Source organism: Rhynchophorus ferrugineus, unplaced genomic scaffold (genome assembly GCF_030347505.1).
Source record: "Rhynchophorus ferrugineus isolate W39M unplaced genomic scaffold, kcgeb_rfMv2 rfM11, whole genome shotgun sequence".
NCBI classification, from domain to species: Eukaryota; Metazoa; Arthropoda; class Insecta; order Coleoptera; family Curculionidae; genus Rhynchophorus; species Rhynchophorus ferrugineus.
The window spans coordinates 2,636,094-2,660,660 of NW_027472590.1; the positions used below are offsets into that span (position 1 = coordinate 2,636,094).

Consider the following 24,567-nt stretch of genomic DNA (forward strand, 5'->3'; position numbering starts at 1 on the left):
TTCCTAACATTACACTTTATTCTGTATTATGAAAAAATAAAAAATAAATATTATTTAAATACTTGAGACAGGTTTTAAATGTTTCTCGCCAGTTTCCGGATATTTCTGCTTTTAAACGAACTATTTACTGAAAAAAAAACCATCTACTTTACCTCTTGAAGGGTATTCGGATTCTTGGTGGTCTTGTTCAAGTATCTCTCCTGGTTCTGGCAGAACTTCGCCGTCTGCTTCTCGAATTTCTTCTTCTCGTTCTTCACGCCGCCGATGTACTTCTTGCGGAACTCCTCCAGCTGCTTCAGCACCGAAAGATTGGCATGGTCCAGCTGCAACAAGAAATGGAACACGTACACAAGAAACGCCTGTACTAAATCGATCTCGGTTGAGTCATCAGCGAAGGTCGCCGTTACTTTTAAAGGCGCACCAAGGTCGATACGGTTTAGACGGAGATTCGTGACGACAACACCTCTTGATATTTTTAGGGTATCATTTGTTTTTGTTGCGTTCTAGCCGGCGTTTAACGAGGCCTACTCTAATAAACACATTAGACTAACAAAAGGATTATGTATCGGTGGAATCTTCAATTGTTTTGACGAAACTTAAACAGAATTTAATGTAAGTGTACCAGGTGTGTTGGTAATTACTTTCCGGGTTTTGTAACGAAATTCACTTACAGCGAAAATAGAGATTTAGCTTTATAGACAATTTTGGAGGAATGTCACGCGACGTCTAATATCTAGATCTAGTTACTTTGAGCTTATTTCTACGATGCGTCTATGATCTCTATGATGTTTCTATTTGTCTTTATTTTGGACACCATGTTCTAAGAGCCAAATGAAAGAAGTTTTCGTGATTAAATTGTAATAAATTGTTCGTTATTATTCACCTTGTTACCAAGAAATGGGCGATAGTAATAGAAATATTGGTTAGAGTATAAACCCAAAATGTATTTAAATGGAACAATGTGGAAATTAACTAGGTCTACTAGAACGTTCTCTTTTTCAGGCACTAAACTTGACATTTTCGAACTGCATCGCATACTTTAGCCTGGCGACATCTCTTAGAAAAAACCGGCAATGATTTTCCGGTACAACTCGTAAGTTGAAAACTAATAAAGTAGAGTGTTATATAAAATTATTACAAATCCTATAAAATTGGGAACTATAAAAATTGATGAACGATGGGTAAAACAAGATGATACGTCATCCGAAAGTATCACTTGATAAAAAATCTACAGTTAATATGCACCAATAAAAATGAGAAAAAGCAACTTGTCCTTGTTATTTTTATTTAGAAATCATATCCTCGAACAAGGTGGGTCAGCAAGGCTGCCACCTAAATATGGTCATCACCTTTTAGTTGGTACGAACAGCATATTAACATTTCAGCTAGCTATAGATGTCGATTATGAGATTCATGATTTTTTTTTTGATAAACCGTGATCAGAATTGATGTGAATAACATTTAAGAAGTTTTAGTTAGGATTTTGTATTGAACATTCAATAAGATGAATTGTAATTTGACAGGTATAAGGCGGGGCAAAAGTCCCGCTACCATTTTGGTTATGTGACGTTTAGCTCAGTTTCGCTTTAACCATTGTGTTGTGCAGACGTCCAACTTTCGTTATGGATAAATATACGCCACAAGAACAAGCCGAAATAGTGACAATATTGAAAATAATCGTCCCAATATTGTCACTCAGCGGAAATTGCGTCAAAAATAACCTAATCGTCCAGTGCCTCAGAAAACCATCATTTATACAACAGCAGACAGGTATCGTTCTGGAAGACAACGGACGTCTCGTAACACTGAAAATGTAGCTCTGGTGCGCGATAGTGTTATAGAGTCTCTAGAAACATCAATTTGAAGACGTGGTTCCCAGTTACACATTTCTGCACGCACTACGAAATTAAATTAGTCTAAAAATTGCTACTTAGAGATCCTGATCAATGAGTTGAGTACAGTAATGCAATCCTAAGGTGTTTAAGACCATTTTCTTCTCAGTGACCACGTCAATAATATAGAATAGTCCATTTTGGGGAACACAGAATCTGGAATTAATGCATGAAATATCATTGCATCCACTAAAAACAACTGTATGGTGTATTGGTCTGATTTTTTTTTGAAAATGGCTAAGCTGTTACCGTTACTGTTACTGCTGAACGGTACCAAGACATGAATCGAAATTTTCTTGTGCCTGAAATGGAAGAAGAGATGGGGCCACAGCATACGCAGCTCGTTCAACAATTCAATTATTGAATGACGTTTTCCACGAACACTAATTTCGCGAAGTGGCGATTTATCATGGCCAGTCAGATCTCTGGATTTAACAGCATTAGACTTCTTGTTATGGGATTTTTTAAAATCAAAAGTTTATGTGAATAAGCCCCAAACGATTCAACATCTTAAAGACAATATTCGTCACTAAATTGAAGAAATTCAGCCTCAGATGTTGCAGGATGTCATGAAAAATGCCTTAAAAAGAGCCGAAAGTTGCATAGCGAATCGCGGTCACCATTTAGCCGATATAATTTTTCAATCCTAACGAAAAAAAAATGTAAAGACCAAATAAACTTTTTATGAAAACCAAACTTACTTATCTAGCTTACTTAGGGATTAGCTTACTTTATACCGGGACTTTTGCCCCACGTAGTATTTCGATGAAAGAAATATATTGGTGAAAATGTTAAGCAAAAATGTAAACAACTGTTAAAGAGCCTGCTCTGTTAAATTCGATGGTTCTGACAATTGTCTGCAAAAATAATAGAATTCCACAAGAGTTGAGTTCATCAAATCATCTAAAAAATCATCTAACTACAAAACCAAGTTTCCGGAGTGTTTCGATCACACAACTTACCATTCGGTTTCGTTCTTCTTCCACTTGAATGATGAGTTCGCTGAAATTCTTCAGAGAGGCACAGATGATTTGTTCATCGTCAGTCTGGGTACCACCGATGCACTCGAAGGTGAATCCTTTCATAGCGTTCGCGAATGATCTCTGTGCATTGCCCAGTTCTGAAACAAAAATCGCGTTAACGTACGACTATTTGGAAATGTTGCTTAATGCCGTTTAATAAAAGGACTGTATATTAATTTTTGACGTTTTCTCTTGTAACTGCTGCCTTTTACGATAGATGAGATAGCGCGTAGTAATCAAAAGAGGCAAGGTCTGCTAAATACGGCGGGTAGAACTTTCCAAAAAGGGTTTTTACGATTTTTTTTTTCGAATTTGTAATTAAATTAAAGTGTAATGACACAACGTGTTCAAAACAGGAGGCAGCAATTTGATAAGACTGCGCACAGGCATTTCTTCAATTTTGGAAACAGGAAATAGTCGCAGTGGGCTAAATCTGCACGTCAATGTCCTTAAAACATTGATTTGTGGATGTAACAAAAATATGTTGTACTGTATTCCCTGCTTACTTTTTGGTGGTGATAAAGCTCGGATGGAAATAGAGATCACACATCTAGAGCACTAAAATATATATGCCTATGTCACTCAATGAAAACATGATTAAAATCGATCCAGTATTTTTGGTTCATTCATTACTGCCCTTGGCCTGCACGCATTAAATTTGGAGTAAAACAATTCCTCTTCCCCTATACTTACTATGAAGATTTCCTGCCATCTTTGGAATATCTAAATTCATACAATTTTTATTACATTACACATTTTTAAACGCAAATTTTAAATTTGTAATATCTCCGAAAATATTTGTTTAATTTACATGCTGTAAGGAACCATATTGATTTATATTAATTGCACACTGTATTTAAGGTACTTAATTCGATAAGGATTAATGCCGTATTGCTTAAAATAGCTTCGTAAATAAGCCATTTTCTCACGTAAAAAGTAAACAATAAAAATGGTTAATGTGGGTTATCCCTAAAAGATAAACATATACCATCGCCGACTTCTTTGTAGAGCTTTTTATGGTGTACAATACTGTAGTACATTAATTTGATCTAACTCGTAGGGTTAGGCAGCGTTTTTGCTAATTGCTAAATAAGCCTAAAAAAATAGGTTAATTTACGACATCACGTTAGAAACCTCTAAAATTAGCAATGTTGCCTTAGTATATTATGCATGTATTATACATATAAACCTTCCTCTTGAATCACTCTATCTATTGAAAAAAACCGCATCAAAATCCGTTGCGTAGTTTTAAAGATTTAAGCGCACATAGGGATATAGGGACAGAAAAGGCGACTTTGTTTTATACTATGTAGTGAAACCTAGCATGTAGAAAATCGCTTCATTAAGTAATTTCCTATATACAATATTATCTTAATTAATTAGTCTAATTCTGAAGCTCATTCTAAGGTCTATATATGTCCAATAATCAGATCAGATGGTGTAAAACGTTTTAGTCTACGCATTTCACTATCACGTCGCATATTTAGCTGATTAGCGAGTACATTGGAATGCACTGACACTCTTTCGAAGTACTTCACACAAACACGTTGAATTACACTAGTTATAGGTTCTAGAGGAATATCGTGTTGCATCACTTCATTTTAAACATAGTAAGGAGCATCAACAATGGTACGCAACACTTTATTTTGGAACCGTTCAATGGTGGATATATTAGATTTGCTAGCGGTACCCCATAGTTGGATTCCATATGACCAAATAGGCTTGAGTATAGACTCATACAGCAACACCTTGTTATCTAATGATAACCTGGGTTTGCTCCCGATGAGACAATACATTTGATATAATTTAAGCCCAAATTGTTTTCGTTTAGAGAGTATGTATTTCTTCCAGGTTAGGCGTCGATCTAAATGCATACCAAGATATTTGACATGCTCTGCTTGGGGGAGTTAACAATGATTGATATTCACTGGTAGACATGTTCTTTTACGCAGGGTAAAAGTTATATGGGTGGATTTTGTTTCACTGCCGCGCCATGTATTCAACCACAGATGTATTTGCCCCAGGTGGGAGAGACACAATGAAGATGTGTTAAAAAACAGGTATGTTTTATCAAAAATTATAAATTGCATTAAATTTTGTGGAGCATTTGAATTGACTCTTCGGGGACAATGATGAGAGCGATACTTCCCAGAATCCGGGGATATTTCGTGGATCTATATTTTTTTCGGCTGAACTAGATGCACCTAAAGAGTAGTTCAGTATTTAAAGGCACCTCCAAAGAAATACGGAACGATCTGTTACAGTTTATGCCTGAAGTTTACCACGAACATATAATTGGGGAAATAATAATTCAGTTCGACGATTAATAATTCTTCATTACTGGCGATCATGGTAGACAAAACAACTGATGTCGTTGCATAATCACAATCACTATTTTAGCCAATTGGGCGTTTTTGGAACTGCTTAATTTCTGAAATATGTGAACAAAGAAACACAAGTAAAATATTTTTATGTTAAGAGTTATATAGGATGGGGCAAAGGTCTAGATCAAAATAGAAGTCAAAATAGTTAAAGATAGAAGCCACCCCACTGAGTGTATGGATGAACTAAAAGATCAATTCTCCAGCAAATGATCCGATCTTTTAACTAAATGGAGCAAAGAAAAATAGAACCTACTGGAATAACAGACTCTATCGATAATATAATCATAATGAAGTATCAGATATAATAAGTCATGAGCCACCAGAACATAAACGCAACCGTACAGGCAACAGTAAATTTGATTACCGAATATCGACTTTAGAGGCGTGTGTGTATCTAGTAGTTCCATCACTTTTCTTTTCGGAACATTTTGGAGAGTATTGCGGTAAATTTCCTGAGTATTTCGATTACGTTAGTCTTGCAGTTATTTATTCAAGAAATTATTACAGAAGATCATGCACAACTAATGGTGCACTACCTCTGCTCAAATTTTTTATACCAAACAATCAGGGAGGCTAGACAACTAGTAGAAGTCGTGGTAACAACTCCCATGACAACATTAGAGCGCCGAGAGGTGTTTCTCAACACTAAAGCGCATCAAAACGTTTCTCAAAAATTCAATGGCCGAAGATGATATCTATTGAAAAACAGTTTACTTCCGAAATAAACAATTATAATGACAAAGTGATTAATAAATTTGAGAATAGAAAAGAACGTTCGTGTGGACTTAATTTAAAAAAAAAATAGGCATATAAATAAGTTTAACACCTTAAAATTTTTGTCAGGAGTCGCCACTGGCTCTGGTCCATTTGTGGATTTTATGGACTACCACTCGTAGTTTTCCCATGCTACGACAACGAGCGAAACGATTTAAAAACCGACATGTAACCGATAATAAAAGAATAAAATAAACATAAACAAGAAATTTCGAAACTCCGCGCTTCTTATTCCTGCTATTTGCAGGGTATTATGGCAGGAGATTTCAGTACGACTCGGGAACATCAAATATTAATCGGTTTCTTTTTTAGAGACCGACCGACTATCGAAAACAGAGCGGGGCTTTCGACCGAACGCTAAAACTGTGTCGGAGAGCGTTGAATATTTCATGACGCCGCCTGTACCTCTCCTGCCTGCCAGAACGGGGCGATCCATCGGAAAACCGAGCGGTCTTTACCCGATATGATTTTGTAATGTTTCATGAAATTTGTAGCGGCACAAAGAGGAATTCGTTGTTGATGGCGCGTTGGATATTTTTGCTGGGTGTACGGACTGTCGTTTCGTTATAAATACAGCGAACAGGGCGTTAAAATAAAATATCTTTAACAAAAAAATTGAAACGACATCAAAAAATAAATAAGGAACTCACTAAAAATAATAAAAAATCAAACTTAGACCTTTAACACAAAAAGAAACGTTTTAAAATAAAACATGCACATAATAATCGTTGTAATAACTAAATAAAAATAAACAAAACACTTTTTTAACCGATCTACTACACGTATTTTATATTCTACTATATACACACGATTTAGCTTAATACCTACCTAAACCTATTTATCTATTTAACAACCACCAACTGATCAGTTCGAAGTCGGTGTCGAGCAACAAATTAAATTTGTTTTGTTCGTAATTTAATTTTGTCTATTTATCACCAAATTTTATTATTATTTTTGTATTGTATGTGTACGACGCCGATTTCAAACTTACCGTAGATAAATAGGTTTAGGTAGGTATTAAGCTAAATTGTATGTATATAGTAGAAAATAAAATATGTGTAGTAGAAGGGTTAAATAAGTTTTTTGTTTATTTTTATTTAGTTTTTACGACGATTATTATGTACTTATCTTATTTTAAAACGTTTTTTTGTGTTACTTTTTAGTGATTTCCCTATTTATTTTTTGGAGTCGGTTCAATTTTTTTGTAAACGTATTTTATTTTTTGTACATTGTTTGTTTACATCCCAGCCAACAAGACTATGCACTTAATTCGGTTAATCGAAATGCTGGATGCTGCATTGGGGCTTTGATCTTTGACGTTTACGATTTATTTACATAGAAGTGACGTCACATGAATCCGCCGAGCGTTTTGTCGCGAATTTTAATGAAGAATCAATATATTTTAGAACTATTTATGCCTAGGGCTATTAATTGTTAGTAGTGTTGGGAACTATCGACAGAAATTGACTATCGACTGTTTCAGTCGTTATTTTTGGTCCGACTGATTTTACTACTTTTTACCAGTGACTGTTTGAGTCGTGTACTTTTAGTTACTATTTTTGGTTCTACTAGTTTCATTCGACTGATCTTTAACGTTCTGGCTCTATCGTCTAGCCGAGACTTTGACAAAAATGTACCCAATTTAGGCTTACATAGATTTATATGTAATATATAGTTTTATTATGATTTTTTTGGTAGTTTGGTTTGGTATTGTAAATAACAATATATTGTATATCAATATAGCAGCATTTTGGAATGACATTTTTCAAAGTTGTTAATGTAATACGGTAAAAAGATTAAAGTTGTGAATTATAAATAGTAAACAACTTTTGATCGACTCTTCGTCATCGATTTTTGCTAAAAAATATTTCGGTTCAATAATAAATAAAGCATTTACTTTATAAAAAAGCTCTAGTAGTTATTGTGAGATCATTTTAAATTATGTCATGAATTAGTTTTTTTTCTATGATTAGGTATATGTTTAATTTTTATTTAGTATTTATGGTTATTGTACATCTTTAGTTGTTAGGTTTTGTTTAAGTTCTATTGTAAAATACGATAAAAACTTTGTGGGGTATTATTCCATTCCAGAGTTAGTTCTAGTTCGTTTAAAATTAAATTATTAATTGCATGTTAATAGTATTCAGTAATTAATGTTTTCTTTTCCTTTTTTAAAGTTAGTACGTGAAAGAATATGTACATCTATCTCTGACTCGTTTATACTACCATTGGAAAATATAAACACTTATAAAATGAACTGCTCCAAGCAATTATCTCCGTCCTTTCCTCCCTCAAAATTTATACAGAAAAAAAATCGAACCGTGCATTTTTTGCATAATTTTTTGACTATCGACTGTTTTCAGTCGATAGTTCCCAACGCTAATTGTAAGAGATTTCAATATAACAACACTATATATACAAAAATCCTTCAAAATTAACGAGCGTTAATTTTTCTCGACACAGCCATAATAAATACTAACAGTAATTGAAATTGAAATCGGCGCCTTTTCCCATTCAGCTGATACAAGCCGGCGTATGCAAATCGCGGCGATTATATTGTATAACAATAAGCAATTCGCGAGATTATTATCCAACAAATTGATTAAATATTATTTATACCGCAGCTGCAGGGCAGTTCTTCGTCGCATTTACTTTCGATCGACCGGCTGACTTGCAGTCGAGTGACCTCTAATCGGGTCTGTGGAGCAACAAGTCGATGTTTGTATTGATAACGCGGATTTAGCTTTGTGTTTGTTGGTAATTTTCTTCGAGTTTAAACTGAGAAAAACCAAGGTAACATTGGATTAAGCCAGCGATATGAGTGATGTAATTTGTCTGATTATAGCGACCCTCCAACTTTTCGATACCATTTCGATAGGCCTCAGTTTCGGCGATCACCTCTTCATTCGACGAATATTGTTTCCCAGCGAGCATTCTTTTGAGATCTAAGAACAGGAAATAGTCGCTGGGGGGCAGATCTGGAGAATACGGTGGATGATGAAGCAATTCGAAGCCCAATTCACGGATTTTGTCATCGTTTTCACTGACTTGTGACACGGTACATTGTCTTGGTAAAGCAGCACTTTTTTTCTCTTCAAATGCGGCCGTTTTTCGCCGATTTCGTCCTTCAAACTGTCCAATATTGCTATATACTAGTCACTGTTGATGGTCCTTCCTTTTTTTCAAGGTAGTCAATGAAAATTATTCTATGCGCATCCCAAAATACAGACGCAATAACCTTGTCAGCCAACTGTTGCATTTTCCCACGGTTTGGAGAGGATTCATAGTGTGCAGTCCACTCGAATGACTGTCGATTGGACTTCGGAGTGAAATGATGGAGCCACGTTTCATCTACTGTCACATATCGACGCAAAAACTCGGGTTTATTACGCTTGATCATCTTCAAACACTGCTCCGCATCATCAACTCGTCGTTGGTTTTGGTCAAAAGTGAGTTCGCGCGGTACCCACTTTACACAGAGCTGTTTCATATACAAATATTCGTGAATAATATGATGTACACATTCAGTTGATAGCTTTAGAGTGCCTGTTTTTTAATTCAATTTCAATTTACGGTCATTCAAAATCATTTTGTGGATTATTTAAATGTTTTCGTCGGTAACAACCTCTTTTGGCCGTTCACTGCGTTCACCGTCTTCGGTGCTCATTTTACCACATCTAAACTTAGCATACCAATCCTTGATGGTTGATTCTCCTGGGGCAGTGTCCGGAAACTCGACATCACGCCAAGTGTTTGCTTCAACTGTATTTTTCCCTTCAAAAAGCAATATTTTATTTTATTTTCTATTTTTTTCACAATAACAAAAGTTGTTTCACTCAACATGCTATAATTCACAAACTAATGATCCGACAGCTCTCAAATCTATACACGCAACTTTTGAGGGTTAGGACTAACTAAAAACATATGGATATAATTTTAGTAGCGCCATCTATGTGTCAGGCCGGGGATTTTTCAATTGACCTGTTATTTATATATAATTTTTCCAAACTTATAACCGATATCCGACAGTTGGCTTTCTCGTCGGTCATTATATTACTTTTATAGAGATATTTTTAACCCAATCTATTCTTTTGAAGGTCCGCCTGCACCTCTTGTCGACCAGACTTCATCGTTTCTCTAATAAGACAGCACGCGTCATGTGTTTAGTTTTATCGGGCTTTAGTAGTAGCGGGTGAGGTATTAAAAAGGTCTTTTGGATATTTGCCACGGCACAACTTCAACCATAAAGTATCGGCAGTAAAATACCATAGGAGAGCGAGATTAAACATGCTTCCTGTATGTCGTAATAATAAAACCAGGAAAGTTTGGAAACAAGTCAATAAGTAATACTAACAACAGTTCATAAGCACGTTAAATCGTATAAAGAAAACAGATTTCTCTCGTAAGACGGAGTGCTACTTGTACTTTGCGTCGGGAAGGATATTCTAGGCGCCAAGTTTCAGAAAAAGAAACATAACGAGCTATTGAAGGAAATCACGACGTGAAGATATCCGTACATCCTAAATCTACAACAAAGCAGGAAGATACGTTTGTTGTAACTACGTAATAAATTAACTCTTTTTTTATTAATTACATCTTACATTAGTTTATTATTATTACTACTGTTCTGTTATTGCATTGCGAGTACGGGATTAATAGATCAGTATGTATTTACCAAATTAAAAATATATTTTTAACGAAAACATTGAACCGAGCTCAAAAAATAAATAAGGAACTCACTAAAAATTAAAAAAATAATCAAACTTAGATTTTTAACACAACAAAACATTTTAAAATAAAACATATACATAATAATCGTTGTAATAACCAAATACAAATAATCGAAAACCTTATTTAACCCATCTACTACCCGTATTTTATATTCTACTATATACACAGAATTTAGCTTAATACCTACCTAAACCTATTTATCTATTTACAATATTATTTTAACTACCACCAACTGATGAGTTTGAAGATGTTGCCGAACCCAAACAGTTATATCAATTTAGAATTCTTTTGTTGGTAATTTAATTGTTTGTATGTCACAAAACTATATTATTATTTTTGTATTGTTTAGGCTCGGCACCGACTTCAAACTGATCAGTTGGCAGTAGTTAAAATAATATTGTAAATAGATGAATAGGTTTAGGTAGGTATTAAGCTGAATTGCGTGTATATAGTAGAATATAAAATACGTGTAGTAGATATTATGTACATATTTTATTTTAAAATGTTTTTTTTGTGTTAAAAATCTAAGTTCGATTATTTTTTAATTCTTAGTGAGTTCTTTATTTATTTTTTGTGGTTGGTTCAATTGTTTTGTTAAAAATATTTTATTTTTCTCATTTTAGTGTTAGATATTCACTCAATAAATTACGCAGTTATATTTAATATTACAATAGGTAGGCCAAGTAAAGGTACAGCCCGTATGAGCAAAAATAGGAATAAAGAAGCAATGATTGAAAAAAGGAGCACTTCAGGCCCCGGGATCCGCTTAGGTGATTTGACAAATGTTCTAACTAAACAACAACAAAAAGTTATCGTCCCCGTCGGGAATCAAACCCGCGATCTTTACATTACATTACAGCATAAAAGCAATTGTCTACAATATTTCTACGAGATATTATGTGCTATAGTTAGTACTTAAAGAGTAAACTGACTTTTACACTGAACTACTTACGATTTTCCGTCACATTAGCTCAGCAATAATATTATACACAAATATCTGATTATTTTAGATGAAAAATATGTGAAAACTTTGTATGTGCTTTTGAAATGTGAGCGATTCCCTCGATTCCCCACCCTCCTCCCCACAAACAGATCCTGATGCATTCTTTCGAATATAATCGGCCCACAATTTATGGAAAAAACGGCGAACATACATAAAAAACATATATATAAGCGAACATATTTATATATTTAACTAGCGACCTGCCCCGGCTTCGCACGGGTGCAATGCTGATACTAAATTAAATACACTACAGAAAAAATATGAACGTTGTATATAAAAACATAGCGGCCCGCTCCGACTTTGCACGGGCATAAAATATATATGCCTATGTCACTCAATGAAAACATGATTAAAATCGATCCAGTATTTTTGGTTCATTCATTACTGCCCTTGGCCTGCACGCATTAAATTTGGAGTAAAACAATTCCTCTTCCCCTATACTTACTATGAAGATTTCCTGCTATCTTTGGAATATCTAAATTCATACAATTTTTATTACATTACACATTTTTAAACGCAAATTTTAAATTTGTAATATCTCCGAAAATATTTGTTTAATTTACATGCTGTAAGGAACCATATTGATCTATATTAACTGCACACTGTATTTAAGGTACTTAATTCGATAAGGATTAATGCCGTATTGCTTAAAATAGCTTCGTAAATAAGCCATTTTCTCACGTAAAAAGTAAACAATAAAAATGGTTAATGTGGGTTATCCCTAAAAGATAAACATATACCATCGCGGACTTTTTTGTAGACCTTTTTATAGTGTACAATACTGTAGTACATTAATTTGATCTAACTCGTAGGGTTAGGCAGCGTTTTTGCTAATTGCTAAATAAGCCTAAAAAAATAGGTTAATTTACGACATCACGTTAGAAACCTCTAAAATTAGCAATGTTGCCTTAGTATATTATGCATGTATTATACATACAAACCTTCCTCTTGAATCACTCTATCTATTGAAAAAAACCGCATCAAAATCCGTTGCGTAGTTTTAAAGATTTCAGCGCACATAGGGATATAGGAACAGAAAAGGCGACTTTGTTTTATACTATGTAGTGATGTAAATGTAATACCATAAGGTAAATGGTATTTATTAAGATAAGGTTTTTAAGAAAATGTCAGACTTATTTATCTTTATTGCTTCTTGGTCAATCTTTGTCAATTTTTTCATAGGCGGAATACTTAAAATAAATTAATAACTACGTTTGTGAACAAGCAATTAAAAATAAAGGTGGCCATTTTGAACAGACCCAAATTTATATTGTTTTATTTGTACTAAATATATTTAACTAAATCTTAGTCCAAGATTTGATTAACTTAACAGCTTCATTGTCGTTTTTTATTTAACTTATTTTTTCCAAACTTTCGAACGGCAGTGTATATTGACATCAAATACATTTCACTCGATGCAAATCGCATTTTCCGTATTTTCCCGTGTTTTAAACGGATCGTATTATCGGTAGCATCGCAGATAGAGTCGGCAGAAGGGTAGTGGCATTATTTTATCGATCACTTGCCCTCCAGAGTCAACGACCCCGTGGCGAATAAAGACGGTTTCGTCCGTTCGAGAGAGATTCGCGATTTTGGTCGAGGAGAATCCGTCGCATGGAAATACAAACGCGCTCTCCATTATATATATGTCGTCAGATACATTGGGTCGTGTCATTTGATTCGGTTCTGCTGCCTCGCCGATTTCCATTTCGTAATTTATGCATTTGCGCATGGCTGACGAAGATTATTTAAAAAGAATCATCTATTGAAGATGAAAATATGTAGTATCGATATAGAGAACCGTTAAACATCGTAACCTAATTGTTGTAAAAAAATTTCGATATATATTCTCAGATATAATTGAAAATCATAAGATTGAAGTGAACCAAACTACAACAACTTTCTTAGTGTATAAGAGAGAATACATTACTTCACAACATCTTCAGATTTGGCGCATGCGCACTCTCCTGTATATAATAAACCATAGAAAAGAATAAACTAGATTGTCTTCCTTTTCTAATGGCGGTACATTCTTTTCGTGTCGATCGGTACGGTCGATCAGATCAAAACAACAACAAAATCTAGAATATTTAGATTTTTTTAAAGTTATAAAATCCAAATAGCATCTATTTTATTCATAGTGGCAAATTTAGCTGTCTATATTTATAACACTTCATTTTCAACGACTTGGAATAGGTATCAACATATGCCAACATTTAATGATAACAAGAACAGAGAAGAAAATGATTCTTGTTGTGTTGGAAATAGTCAAGTCATTAATGAGGTTCGTCCATCAAGAATAGTAGCAAAAAGTGTAGTAAGTGGTAATAATTAGACATTTATTTTAAACATAATATATTTAGTAATGATTTAAATTTTATTTTTTAGCAAAGATGTAGCTAGAATTTGTTGAGAGTAAAAGTAGAAGAATGTTAAATTTAGAGAAGAAACTAGACAGCATTTTGCTAAGATGTAAGAACACTGTACAGTGATATTTTGAAATAATTAAATTTGCTAACAAAAGTACACCTGAATCCAAATAAACAAAATAAAAACCTATCAACGGCACCCTAATGATCTAATAACAAAGAATACCAAAATAAAAATAAATAACAATACAAAAATAATCATATAGTTTTGTGACATACAAACCATTAAATTACCGACAAAAGAATTCTAAATTGATGTAACTGTTTGGGTTCGACAACATCTTCAAACTCAACGGTTGGTGGTAGTGAAAATAATATTGTAAATAGATAAATAGGATTAGGTAGGTATTAAGCTAAATTCTGTGTATATAGTAGAATTTTTATTTAGTTATTACAACGATTATTATGTACATATTTTATTTTAAAATGTTTTTTTGTGTTAAAAGTTAAAAAGTTTGATTATTTTTAAATTTTTAGTGAATTCCTTAATTATTTTTTGAGGTCGGTTCAATTTTTTCTAATACATACTGATTTAATCCCGTAATAGTTTTGAGAGAAGGATTAATAAATTAATTTGTAAATTAAGATTGTACTAAGCATATTTGACATAAGACTAAGAATTGCGAATTTAAAAAAAGACAATAAACACCCGATACTTATGTCAATCTGCCTTGTCAGCGCCTTTGTCTTTTGTCTTTCAACGTAGTACAGACAAGAGTAGTAAAAATGTAATTTCGAATATCGAGGTTAATGTAATCCTAACTAGTTCTAGGATATCGATGCAAACGTTTTAATTCGTTTGAACCGTTATCGTCGCGAATATCGCCGTGTTGCCCGCGAAGGTCGTTGTCATTGGTGCACTGGTTTTGTTTATTTGCTGGCCGTAATTGCCGCCGTGGTCTTTTGAACGAAGAACCAGCTTCGTTTCTGGTTAATAGCCGACGGTTTTCAAAGGATATACGCGCGCGTGTTTTCCTGAGAATGCCATTGAGACGTGTGTTATCGAGGGGTGTCGTCCGTTGAGAAAAATATCGACATTTCCTTTTAAAAATATCGATATTTCTTCACTCCAATTTTGTTTTCATGACCGGCGGAGAAAAATCTCAAAAGAAAAGTTCGATATCCTCCTTCAACCGTAGGTTTTTAATATCGATGCGATATCTGAATTTGAAAATCAAGTTTGATACTCTCTTCTAGAACTCTTGATGTTTTTTTTAATATAGGCAAATATAGACCAAGTATCGTTACAATATACTGGGTCAAAAAATATCAGCGAAAAATATCGATTTTTAGGAAAAACAGAATCCGCATAACTTTTTTTTATTATTTAATTATTACATTGTTACTAGTCGTTTCCGACTAACCTACAATTTGTCTTTATGATAACTTTTAGATAGGACCCATCGGTCCTATCTCAGTCTCTGGTGAAATAATGTTTATACATGTCAATGCTGTATTTTCTATTATATGCACTTCACCACACAAGATCAGATTGTTTGATTCTTTTAAGTCTGTGTCCTGCTCTGGTGGTATCCAAAAGTTGCAATTCTTCAATATTCTCATGAGAATAGAGTGTTTTCTCATTCCCCCTTGCAGTTCTCTTGATTTCTTGACTGACTGTGGTTATCGATGTAGGTAGTCAGCCCTATAGTATTTGGGTGCTCATAACACTTTTCAGGACATTGTTCTGAAAAAATTGTATTTTGTTTATGTTACTCTTTGCAGAACATCCCCATAATTGAACTCCGTATGTCCATATAGGTTTCAGTATTTTCTTATATAAGCGCAATTTACTATGTGCTGATAATTGTGATTTTGTTCCAATTTTTCAATACATTTTCCTATATTTCAATTACAGTTCTTTTCTTTTCAATTTCAGAATTTCTTTCACCAACATTCATTCCGAAATATTTAGCGTTGTTGCTATATGGAATAATAGTATTATTTAATGTTATTGGTGCTTATATGGACTGTTTATACCTGAACTGCACATGCACAGATTTACTTTCGTTAATATTTATTTTCCAAGCTTATGTCCAATTATTTATATTGTCACTTGCCTATTGTAATTTTCGTGAGGCTTCTTCACTATTGCCTGCGACAGCTATAATCACAGTGTCATTAGCAAATGTAGCCATCGTAATATTCTCCATTTGTGGTATATCACAAGTTTAGAGTAGATAAAGCATTAGTTCCAGTACACTTCTTTGTGGTACACCTACTTTAGCTTCTTTTATTGTACAGTAAGCTTCTTCTTGTTTGACTCTAAACATTCTGGTTGTAATGTACGATTTTAATAGCTTGATGTGTTGTTTTGGTAACATTTTCTGTAGTTTATGAACAAGTGAACAAGGCCTTCTTGCCAAATCTTATCGAAGGCTTGTGCTACATCTAAGAATATGGCTGAGTATGCTTTCTTACTCTCTAAATCCGCATAACTGATTGATATAAACTATCGATAGGGTCTTTTAAAACGATAGATTCTAAATCAATTTAACATGAATTTTCGTTTCTTTCACTCCAAAATATATAGGTTTTCAAGATTTATGAACAACGGGTTTTTTTTATTGAAAACTCATATATGTTTTCAATATAAAATAATTTAAAGCCGGTCCTCCTATTGTTGCGATAGTTTCAAATTGTAGGGATCTCATGCTAAAATTCGACAAGGAAATCATCCCAGTCACGCCGGTATCCAGCCTGGTTAAGACCGGATGACTTCCGGGATGATTTCTAAGTTGGTCACTCACCAGTCGGTAGACTTAATGCCGAGGACCATGGTTCGAAGCCCACGTTAAACAGTAGGTCCCGTCCAGATAAACCCCTAGTTGGTAAAAGGAGACTTTAATATATGTTAAAAAAATAATTTGAATTTACGGATAATGAAGATAATGAATTCTCAATTAACCAACAAAGGAAGAAAGTTACGGTCATAATTAAATTCATATCACATCATCTGTTTTTTTTTGTCGTCGTATTTTTTTGACTTTTCTAAAAAGCGATGGAATATTGTACCGTGAAATAAATGGGGAAATTCCTGTTAAACGGTTGCCTTAATTACAATCTTAATGAATTTTGCTCGATATCAAAGCGAAGTCTTACAGTCGTTTCCGCTTATACTTTAATAAACTATAGTCGAAGTTACTTCATTAAGATTTCAAAGCAAAACCAATTTTCCTCGTCGTTTAAAAATACTCCTGCTGCTGCTGCTGCTGACGATGGCTTTCCTGTAGATGATGTTTGATAAATAAATTTGAAAAACTAATCAAAATAATCTGGGAGTAGTAACGATGTAAAAAAATATCGATATTTTACAAAAAATATATCGATATTTTCAAGAAAAAATAAAAACAGTGAAATATTAGCCTAACAAAATATATATTTCTTCTAAATATTTTAAAGAGTAGTGATATTTTTCTTGCACTTTTAAAATTAAGTACTGCCAGCTTGGTTGGCGCAGTGGTAAAGGCAACGGGACGGCCCACCTACTGTTGCGCTAGTCACGGGTTCGAATCCTGCTCAGGCATTGTCGTAAATTTATGTTTGTGATTGTTTAACATTTGTGATTGTCCTTAGGCAAAAGAGCTAAATCCACCAAGGAAAATGATCCCAATCACGCCAATAACCAGGCTGGGTAAGACCGGATGTCTTCTGGGATAGTTTCTAAGTTGGTCGCTCGCCAGTCGGTAAGTTTAACGCCGAGGACCGTGGTTCGGAGCCCACTTTAAAATGTAGGTCAAGTCCAATAAACCGTGGTTGGTAAAAGGAGACTTTAAAACATACAAAAAAAAATTAAGAAGCAAAATTACATTTAAATTAGTTTTTCAAAACATCGATATATCGAGCAAAAATATCGATATTTTTTCTGCATCCCAGGTAAGACAATAATGGAGTTAAATGGGACACTGATGTAGAATAATCATAAATATCATGACACTCGGTAAAATAATTAGGTCACACAAAAGAAAATAAAGGAAATTTCTATAAAACAAATAGCAGGAAAACATAGGCTTGAAGAATGAGCCGGTAGGTCTGAAAAAAAAAGCAAAACAATCAACATTGCTTAACACTACAGCTAATAAAGCGTAGTGTACTCTTTGGCTTTCACTTTAAATGATGAAAGATAACGCAATATATTAAGGTTCATGACTTGTCAGCTCAAGGAAAATGGTTTTATATATAGATTTATTTGTAAAATATGTTCTAATTCATAAATGAAGAGGTTGTTAATTATATTAATGAGTAAATCATGTATAGATTAATTTTTGATAGTAGTTGAACGTGTTAAATTCGATGATTTTGACATACCCATACATAAAATAACTCAGTTACTTATCAATAATAATTTAGTTATTAATAATAACCAATTTTGATACTATTCTTTGCCATTTTCAATATTAAGATACAGAGATATAAACAATTTTTGTGCAATGTTTAGATTTAAAGTTATACAATGAAAAGTGTATTTTTATGTAATGAATAGATTTCTGTTTACATTACATATCTTAAAAGCAATACATTCTGAAGCAATTTAACATGGATTTTCGTTTCTTTCACGCAAACATACATATGTTTTGAGTTTTGGATTTTATCTTTACCTCAGAGATACAAAATTTTGCCACTTTTTTCCATATAAATATAGTCGTACAAATTTGCATTGATTTCTTGCTATTTTCTAGTTTGTTGTTGTCATTTCTGTTTAAGTCATCAGAGCTTAGTGAAAATTACAGGGATTATAAGGAATTTTAAACTGAATCGAATGGTAGTATAATCATTTATACAACCTTCAGTTTTTAAGTTATTTACTGAAAAGTACATTTTCAAAAAATGAGTGGATTTCAATTTATGACGCATATCTTAAAAACTATAACTACTAAAGCAGTTTAATACGGATTTTTGTTTATTTTACCCCAAAATACGTATATTTTGAATGTTTCATCTTTATCCGACAGATACAAAATTTTAGCACATTTTCCATGTATATAGTCGTGAAAATTTGTGAATTTTTGCCATTTTTAATATTCTTGCTGCCATTTCTATTCAAATAATTGCAGGTTAGTGAAAATTACAGGGATTATACAGAATTTTAAGCTGAATCGAATGGTAGTATAATCATTTTTATACAACCTTCAGTTTTTAAGTTATTTACTGAAAAGTACATTTTCAAAAAATGAGTGGATTTCAATTTATGACGCATATCTTAAAAACTATAACTACTAAAGCAGTTTAATACGGATTTTTGTTTATTTTACCCCAAAATACGTATATTTTGAATGTTTCATCTTTATCCGACAGATACAAAATTTTAGCACATTTTCCATGTATATAGTCGTGAAAATTTGTGAATTTTTGCCATTTTTAATATTCTTGCTGCCATTTCTATTCAAATAATTGCAGGTTAGTGAAAATTACAGGGATTATACAGAATTTTAAGCTGAATCGAATGGTAGTATAATCATTTTTATACAACCTTCAGTTTTTAAGTTATTTACTGAAAAGTACATTTTCAAAAAATGAGTGGATTTCAATTTATGACGCATATCTTAAAAACTATAACTACTAAAGCAGTTTAATACGGATTTTTGTTTATTTTACCCCAAAATACGTATATTTTGAATGTTTCATCTTTATCCGACAGATACAAAATTTTAGCACATTTTCCATGTATATAGTCGTGAAAATGTGTGAATTTTTGCCATTTTCAATATTCTTGCTGCCATTTCTATTCAAATAATTGCAGGTTAGTGAAAATTACAGGGATTATACAGAATTTTAAGCTGAATCGAATGGTAGTATAATCATTTTTATACAACCTACAGTTTTTAAGATATTTAACGAAAAGTACATTTTCAAAAAATGAGTGGATTTCATTTTATGACGCATATCTTAAAAACTATAACTACTAAAGCAGTTTAATACGGATTTTTGTTTATTTTACCCCAAAATACGTATATTTTGAATGTTTCATCTTTATCCGACAGATACAAAATTTTAGCACATTTTCCATGTATATAGTCGTGAAAATGTGTGAATTTTTGCCATTTTTAATATTCTTGCTGCCATTTCTATTCAAATAATTGCAGGTTAGTGAAAATTACAGGGATTATACAGAATTTTAAGCTGAATCGAATGGTAGTATAATCATTTTTATACAACCTACAGTTTTTAAGATATTTAACGAAAAGTACATTTTCAAAAAATGAGCGGATATCAATTTATGACGCATATCTTAAGAACTATAACTACTAAAGCAGTTTCATACGGATTTTTGTTTATTTTACCCCAAAATACGTATATTTTGAATGTTTCATCTTTATCCGACAGATATAAAATTTTAGCACATTTTCCATGTATATAGTCGTGAAAATGTGTGAATTTTTGCCATTTTTAATATTCTTGATGCCATTTCTATTCAAATAATTGCAGGTTAGTGAAAATTACAGGGATTATACAGAATTTTAAGCTGAATCGAATGGTAGTATAATCATTTTTATACAACCTACAGTTTTTAAGATATTTAACGAAAAGTACATTTTCAAAAAATGAGCGGATATCAATTTATGACGCATATCTTAAGAACTATAACTACTAAAGCAGTTTAATACGGATTTTTGTTTATTTTACCCCAAAATACGTATATTTTGAATGTTTCATCTTTATCCGACAGATACAAAATTTTAGCACATTTTCCATGTATATAGTCGTGAAAATGTGTGAATTTTTGCCATTTTTAATATTCTTGCTGCCATTTCTATTCAAATAATTGCAGGTTAGTGAAAATTACAGGGATTATACAGAATTTTAAGCTGAATCGAATGGTAGTATAATCATTTTTATACAACCTACAGTTTTTAAGATATTTAACGAAAAGTACATTTTCAAAAAATGAGCGGATATCAATTTATGACGCATATCTTAAGAACTATAACTACTAAAGCAGTTTAATACGGATTTTTGTTTATTTTACCCCAAAATACGTATATTTTGAATGTTTCATCTTTATCCGACAGATACAAAATTTTAGCACATTTTCCATGTATATAGTCGTGAAAATGTGTGAATTTTTGCCATTTTTAATATTCTTGCTGCCATTTCTATTCAAATAATTGCAGGTTAGTGAAAATTACAGGGATTATACAGAATTTTAAGCTGAATCGAATGGTAGTATAATCATTTTTATACAACCTACAGTTTTTAAGATATTTAACGAAAAGTACATTTTCAAAAAATGAGCGGATATCAATTTATGACGCATATCTTAAGAACTATAACTACTAAAGCAGTTTAATACGGATTTTTGTTTATTTTACCCCAAAATACGTATATTTTGAATGTTTCATCTTTATCCGACAGATACAAAATTTTAGCACATTTTCCATGTATATAGTCGTGAAAATGTGTGAATTTTTGCCATTTTTAATATTCTTGCTGCCATTTCTATTCAAATAATTGCAGGTTAGTGAAAATTACAGGGATTATACAGAATTTTAAGCTGAATCGAATGGTAGTATAATCATTTTTATACAACCTACAGTTTTTAAGATATTTAACGAAAAGTACATTTTTAAAAAATGAGCGGATATCAATTTATGACGCATATCTTAAGAACTATAACTACTAAAGCAGTTTAATACGGATTTTTGTTTATTTTACCCCAAAATACGTATATTTTGAATGTTTCATCTTTATCCGACAGATACAAAATTTTAGCACATTTTCCATGTATATAGTCGTGAAAATGTGTGAATTTTTGCCATTTTTAATATTCTTGCTGCCATTTCTATTCAAATAATTGCAGGTTAGTGAAAATTACAGGGATTATACAGAATTTTAAGCTGAATCGAATGGTAGTATAATCATTTTTATACAACCTACAGTTTTTAAGATATTTAACGAAAAGTACATTTTCAAAAAATGAGCGGATATCAATTTATGACGCATATCTTAAGAACTATAACTACTAAAGCAGTTTAATACGGATTTTTGTTTATTTTACCCCAAAATACGTATATTTTGAATGTTTCATCTTTATCCGACAGATACAAAATTTTAGCACATTTTCCATGTATATAGTCGTGAAAATGTGTGAATTTTTGCCATTTTTAATATTCTTGCTGCCATTTCTATTCAAATAATTGCAGGTTAGTGAAAATTACAGGGATTATACAGAATTTTAAGCTGAATCGAATGGTAGTATAATCATTTTTATACAACCTACAGTTTTTAAGATATTTAACGAAAAGTACATTTTCAAAAAATGAGCGGATATCAATTTATGACGCATATCTTAAGAACTATAACTACTAAAGCAGTTTAATACGGATTTTTGTTTATTTTACCCCAAAATACGTATATTTTGAATGTTTCATCTTTATCCGACAGATACAAAATTTTAGCACATTTTCCATGTATATAGTCGTGAAAATGTGTGAATTTTTGCCATTTTTAATATTCTTGCTGCCATTTCTATTCAAATAATTGCAGGTTAGTGAAAATTACAGGGATTATACAGAATTTTAAGCTGAATCGAATGGTAGTATAATCATTTTTATACAACCTACAGTTTTTAAGATATTTAACGAAAAGTACATTTTCAAAAAATGAGCGGATATCAATTTATGACGCATATCTTAAGAACTATAACTACTAAAGCAGTTTAATACGGATTTTTGTTTATTTTACCCCAAAATACGTATATTTTGAATGTTTCATCTTTATCCGACAGATACAAAATTTTAGCACATTTTCCATGTATATAGTCGTGAAAATGTGTGAATTTTTGCCATTTTCAATATTCTTGCTGCCATTTTTATACAAATAATTGCAGGTTAATGAAAATTACAGAGATTATACAGAATTTTAAGCTGAATCGAATGGTAGTATAATCATTTTTATACAACCTTCAGTTTTTAAGTTATTTACTGAAAAGTACATTTTCAAAAAATTAGTGGATTTCAATTTATGTCGCATATCTTAAAAACTATAATTACTAAAGCAGTTTAACACGGATTTTCGTTTATTTTACCCCAAAATACGTATATTTTGAATGTTTCATCTTTATCCGACAGATACAAAATTTTAGCACATTTTCCATGTATATAGTCGTGAAAATGTGTGAATTTTTGCCATTTTCAATATTCTTGCTGCCATTTTTATACAAATAATTGCAGGTATGGTAGTATAATCATTTTTATACAACCTTCAGTTTTTAAGTTATTTACTGAAAAGTACATTTTCAAAAAATTAGTGGATTTCAATTTATGTCGCATATCTTAAAAACTATAATTACTAAAGCAGTTTAACACGGATTTTCGTTTATTTCGCCTCAAAATATGCGAGTCTTATCTCTATCCGAGAGATAATAGATATATCTTAGAATTTTGCAAGTATTTGTATATAACCTTCAGTTTTTAAGTTATATAATGAAAAATATAAATTCTAAAGGAATTTAACATGGATTTTCGTTTCTTTCTCGCCAAAATATATAGGTTTTGGGGGCTCAAAAAGGTCGAACTTAACATGCAAAATACGTTAGTACATAACATGCTAGAGAGATGTTAATTTAATATTTAGATGAGAACGTCCACTGCACAGCGTGACTCTAACAGTTAATTTCGCTAAAAATTAGGGAAAGTTCGTTATCGACTATGAAATGGTGGATTCACCTCTCCTTCACCATTTTTTTTGTTTTAAATACAGTTCACGGTTATTATTCTTTCGTTATTCGAATATAGTTTGACATCTGATCGCCAGAGACCAAATCATCAATGACCCCTTTGAGGTAAATCAGCAAAGGCCGAGCTTAACATGAGAAATATACACTCGAACAACCACGAACCTATCTATCGAACAGAAAAACCGATAGACAAATGAAGTGTGATACGTATTCGTACTTTCACCTCGGCCATGCTTCAGTTTCACTTTCAAGTAGGGTTCCATATGGTATGGTCACCAACGATTGCCTTTCCTTCTCATCAATCAAGCGGTCGAACTACGTAACAAATAAATAATGTATTATTGTCGACGACGACAAATCGGTAATTGTTGAAATCCAGACCTTGTTATTGCGTTTCGTTGAATTAACTAACAGAAATCGGTTCGGTGGAAAAAACCTGCTCGAAAACCGCTTCGAATGAGACGGTGATGTGGTCCTTTATTATTGTGTCGATTACGGGCTAAAAATGTTATTTTAGAAAGGACCGTTTTCATTTTCATTCAGTGTTGACATTCATATAGTTTGTTTTATAGCCTCCAGCCTATGAAAACATTCAACCTTCAATATCAAAAACATTTAACATTATTTTTCCAACTCCTTCAATGAAAATTTAGTAA

The 24,567-nt window shown here is 32.5% G+C and overlaps 1 protein-coding gene across 7 annotated transcripts in view; it reads right to left on the minus strand.

The window, feature by feature from the left end:
• Positions 1-24,567, minus strand: part of Graf (GTPase regulator associated with FAK) — an 83,567-nt gene that overhangs the window by 46,399 nt on the left and 12,601 nt on the right. For all 7 annotated transcript variants that reach the window (XR_013007718.1, XR_013007719.1, XM_076418003.1 and 4 more), the window contains exons 2-3: positions 2,855-3,012; positions 153-323 (exon numbers count right to left, since the gene is read on the minus strand). Coding sequence is in view for 5 of the 7 variants with exons in the window: in XM_076418003.1 (XP_076274118.1) it covers positions 153-323; positions 2,855-3,012 (329 nt within the window). In the remaining 2 variants the exon portion in view is untranslated. The remainder of the gene's footprint in view (positions 1-152; positions 324-2,854; positions 3,013-24,567) is intronic.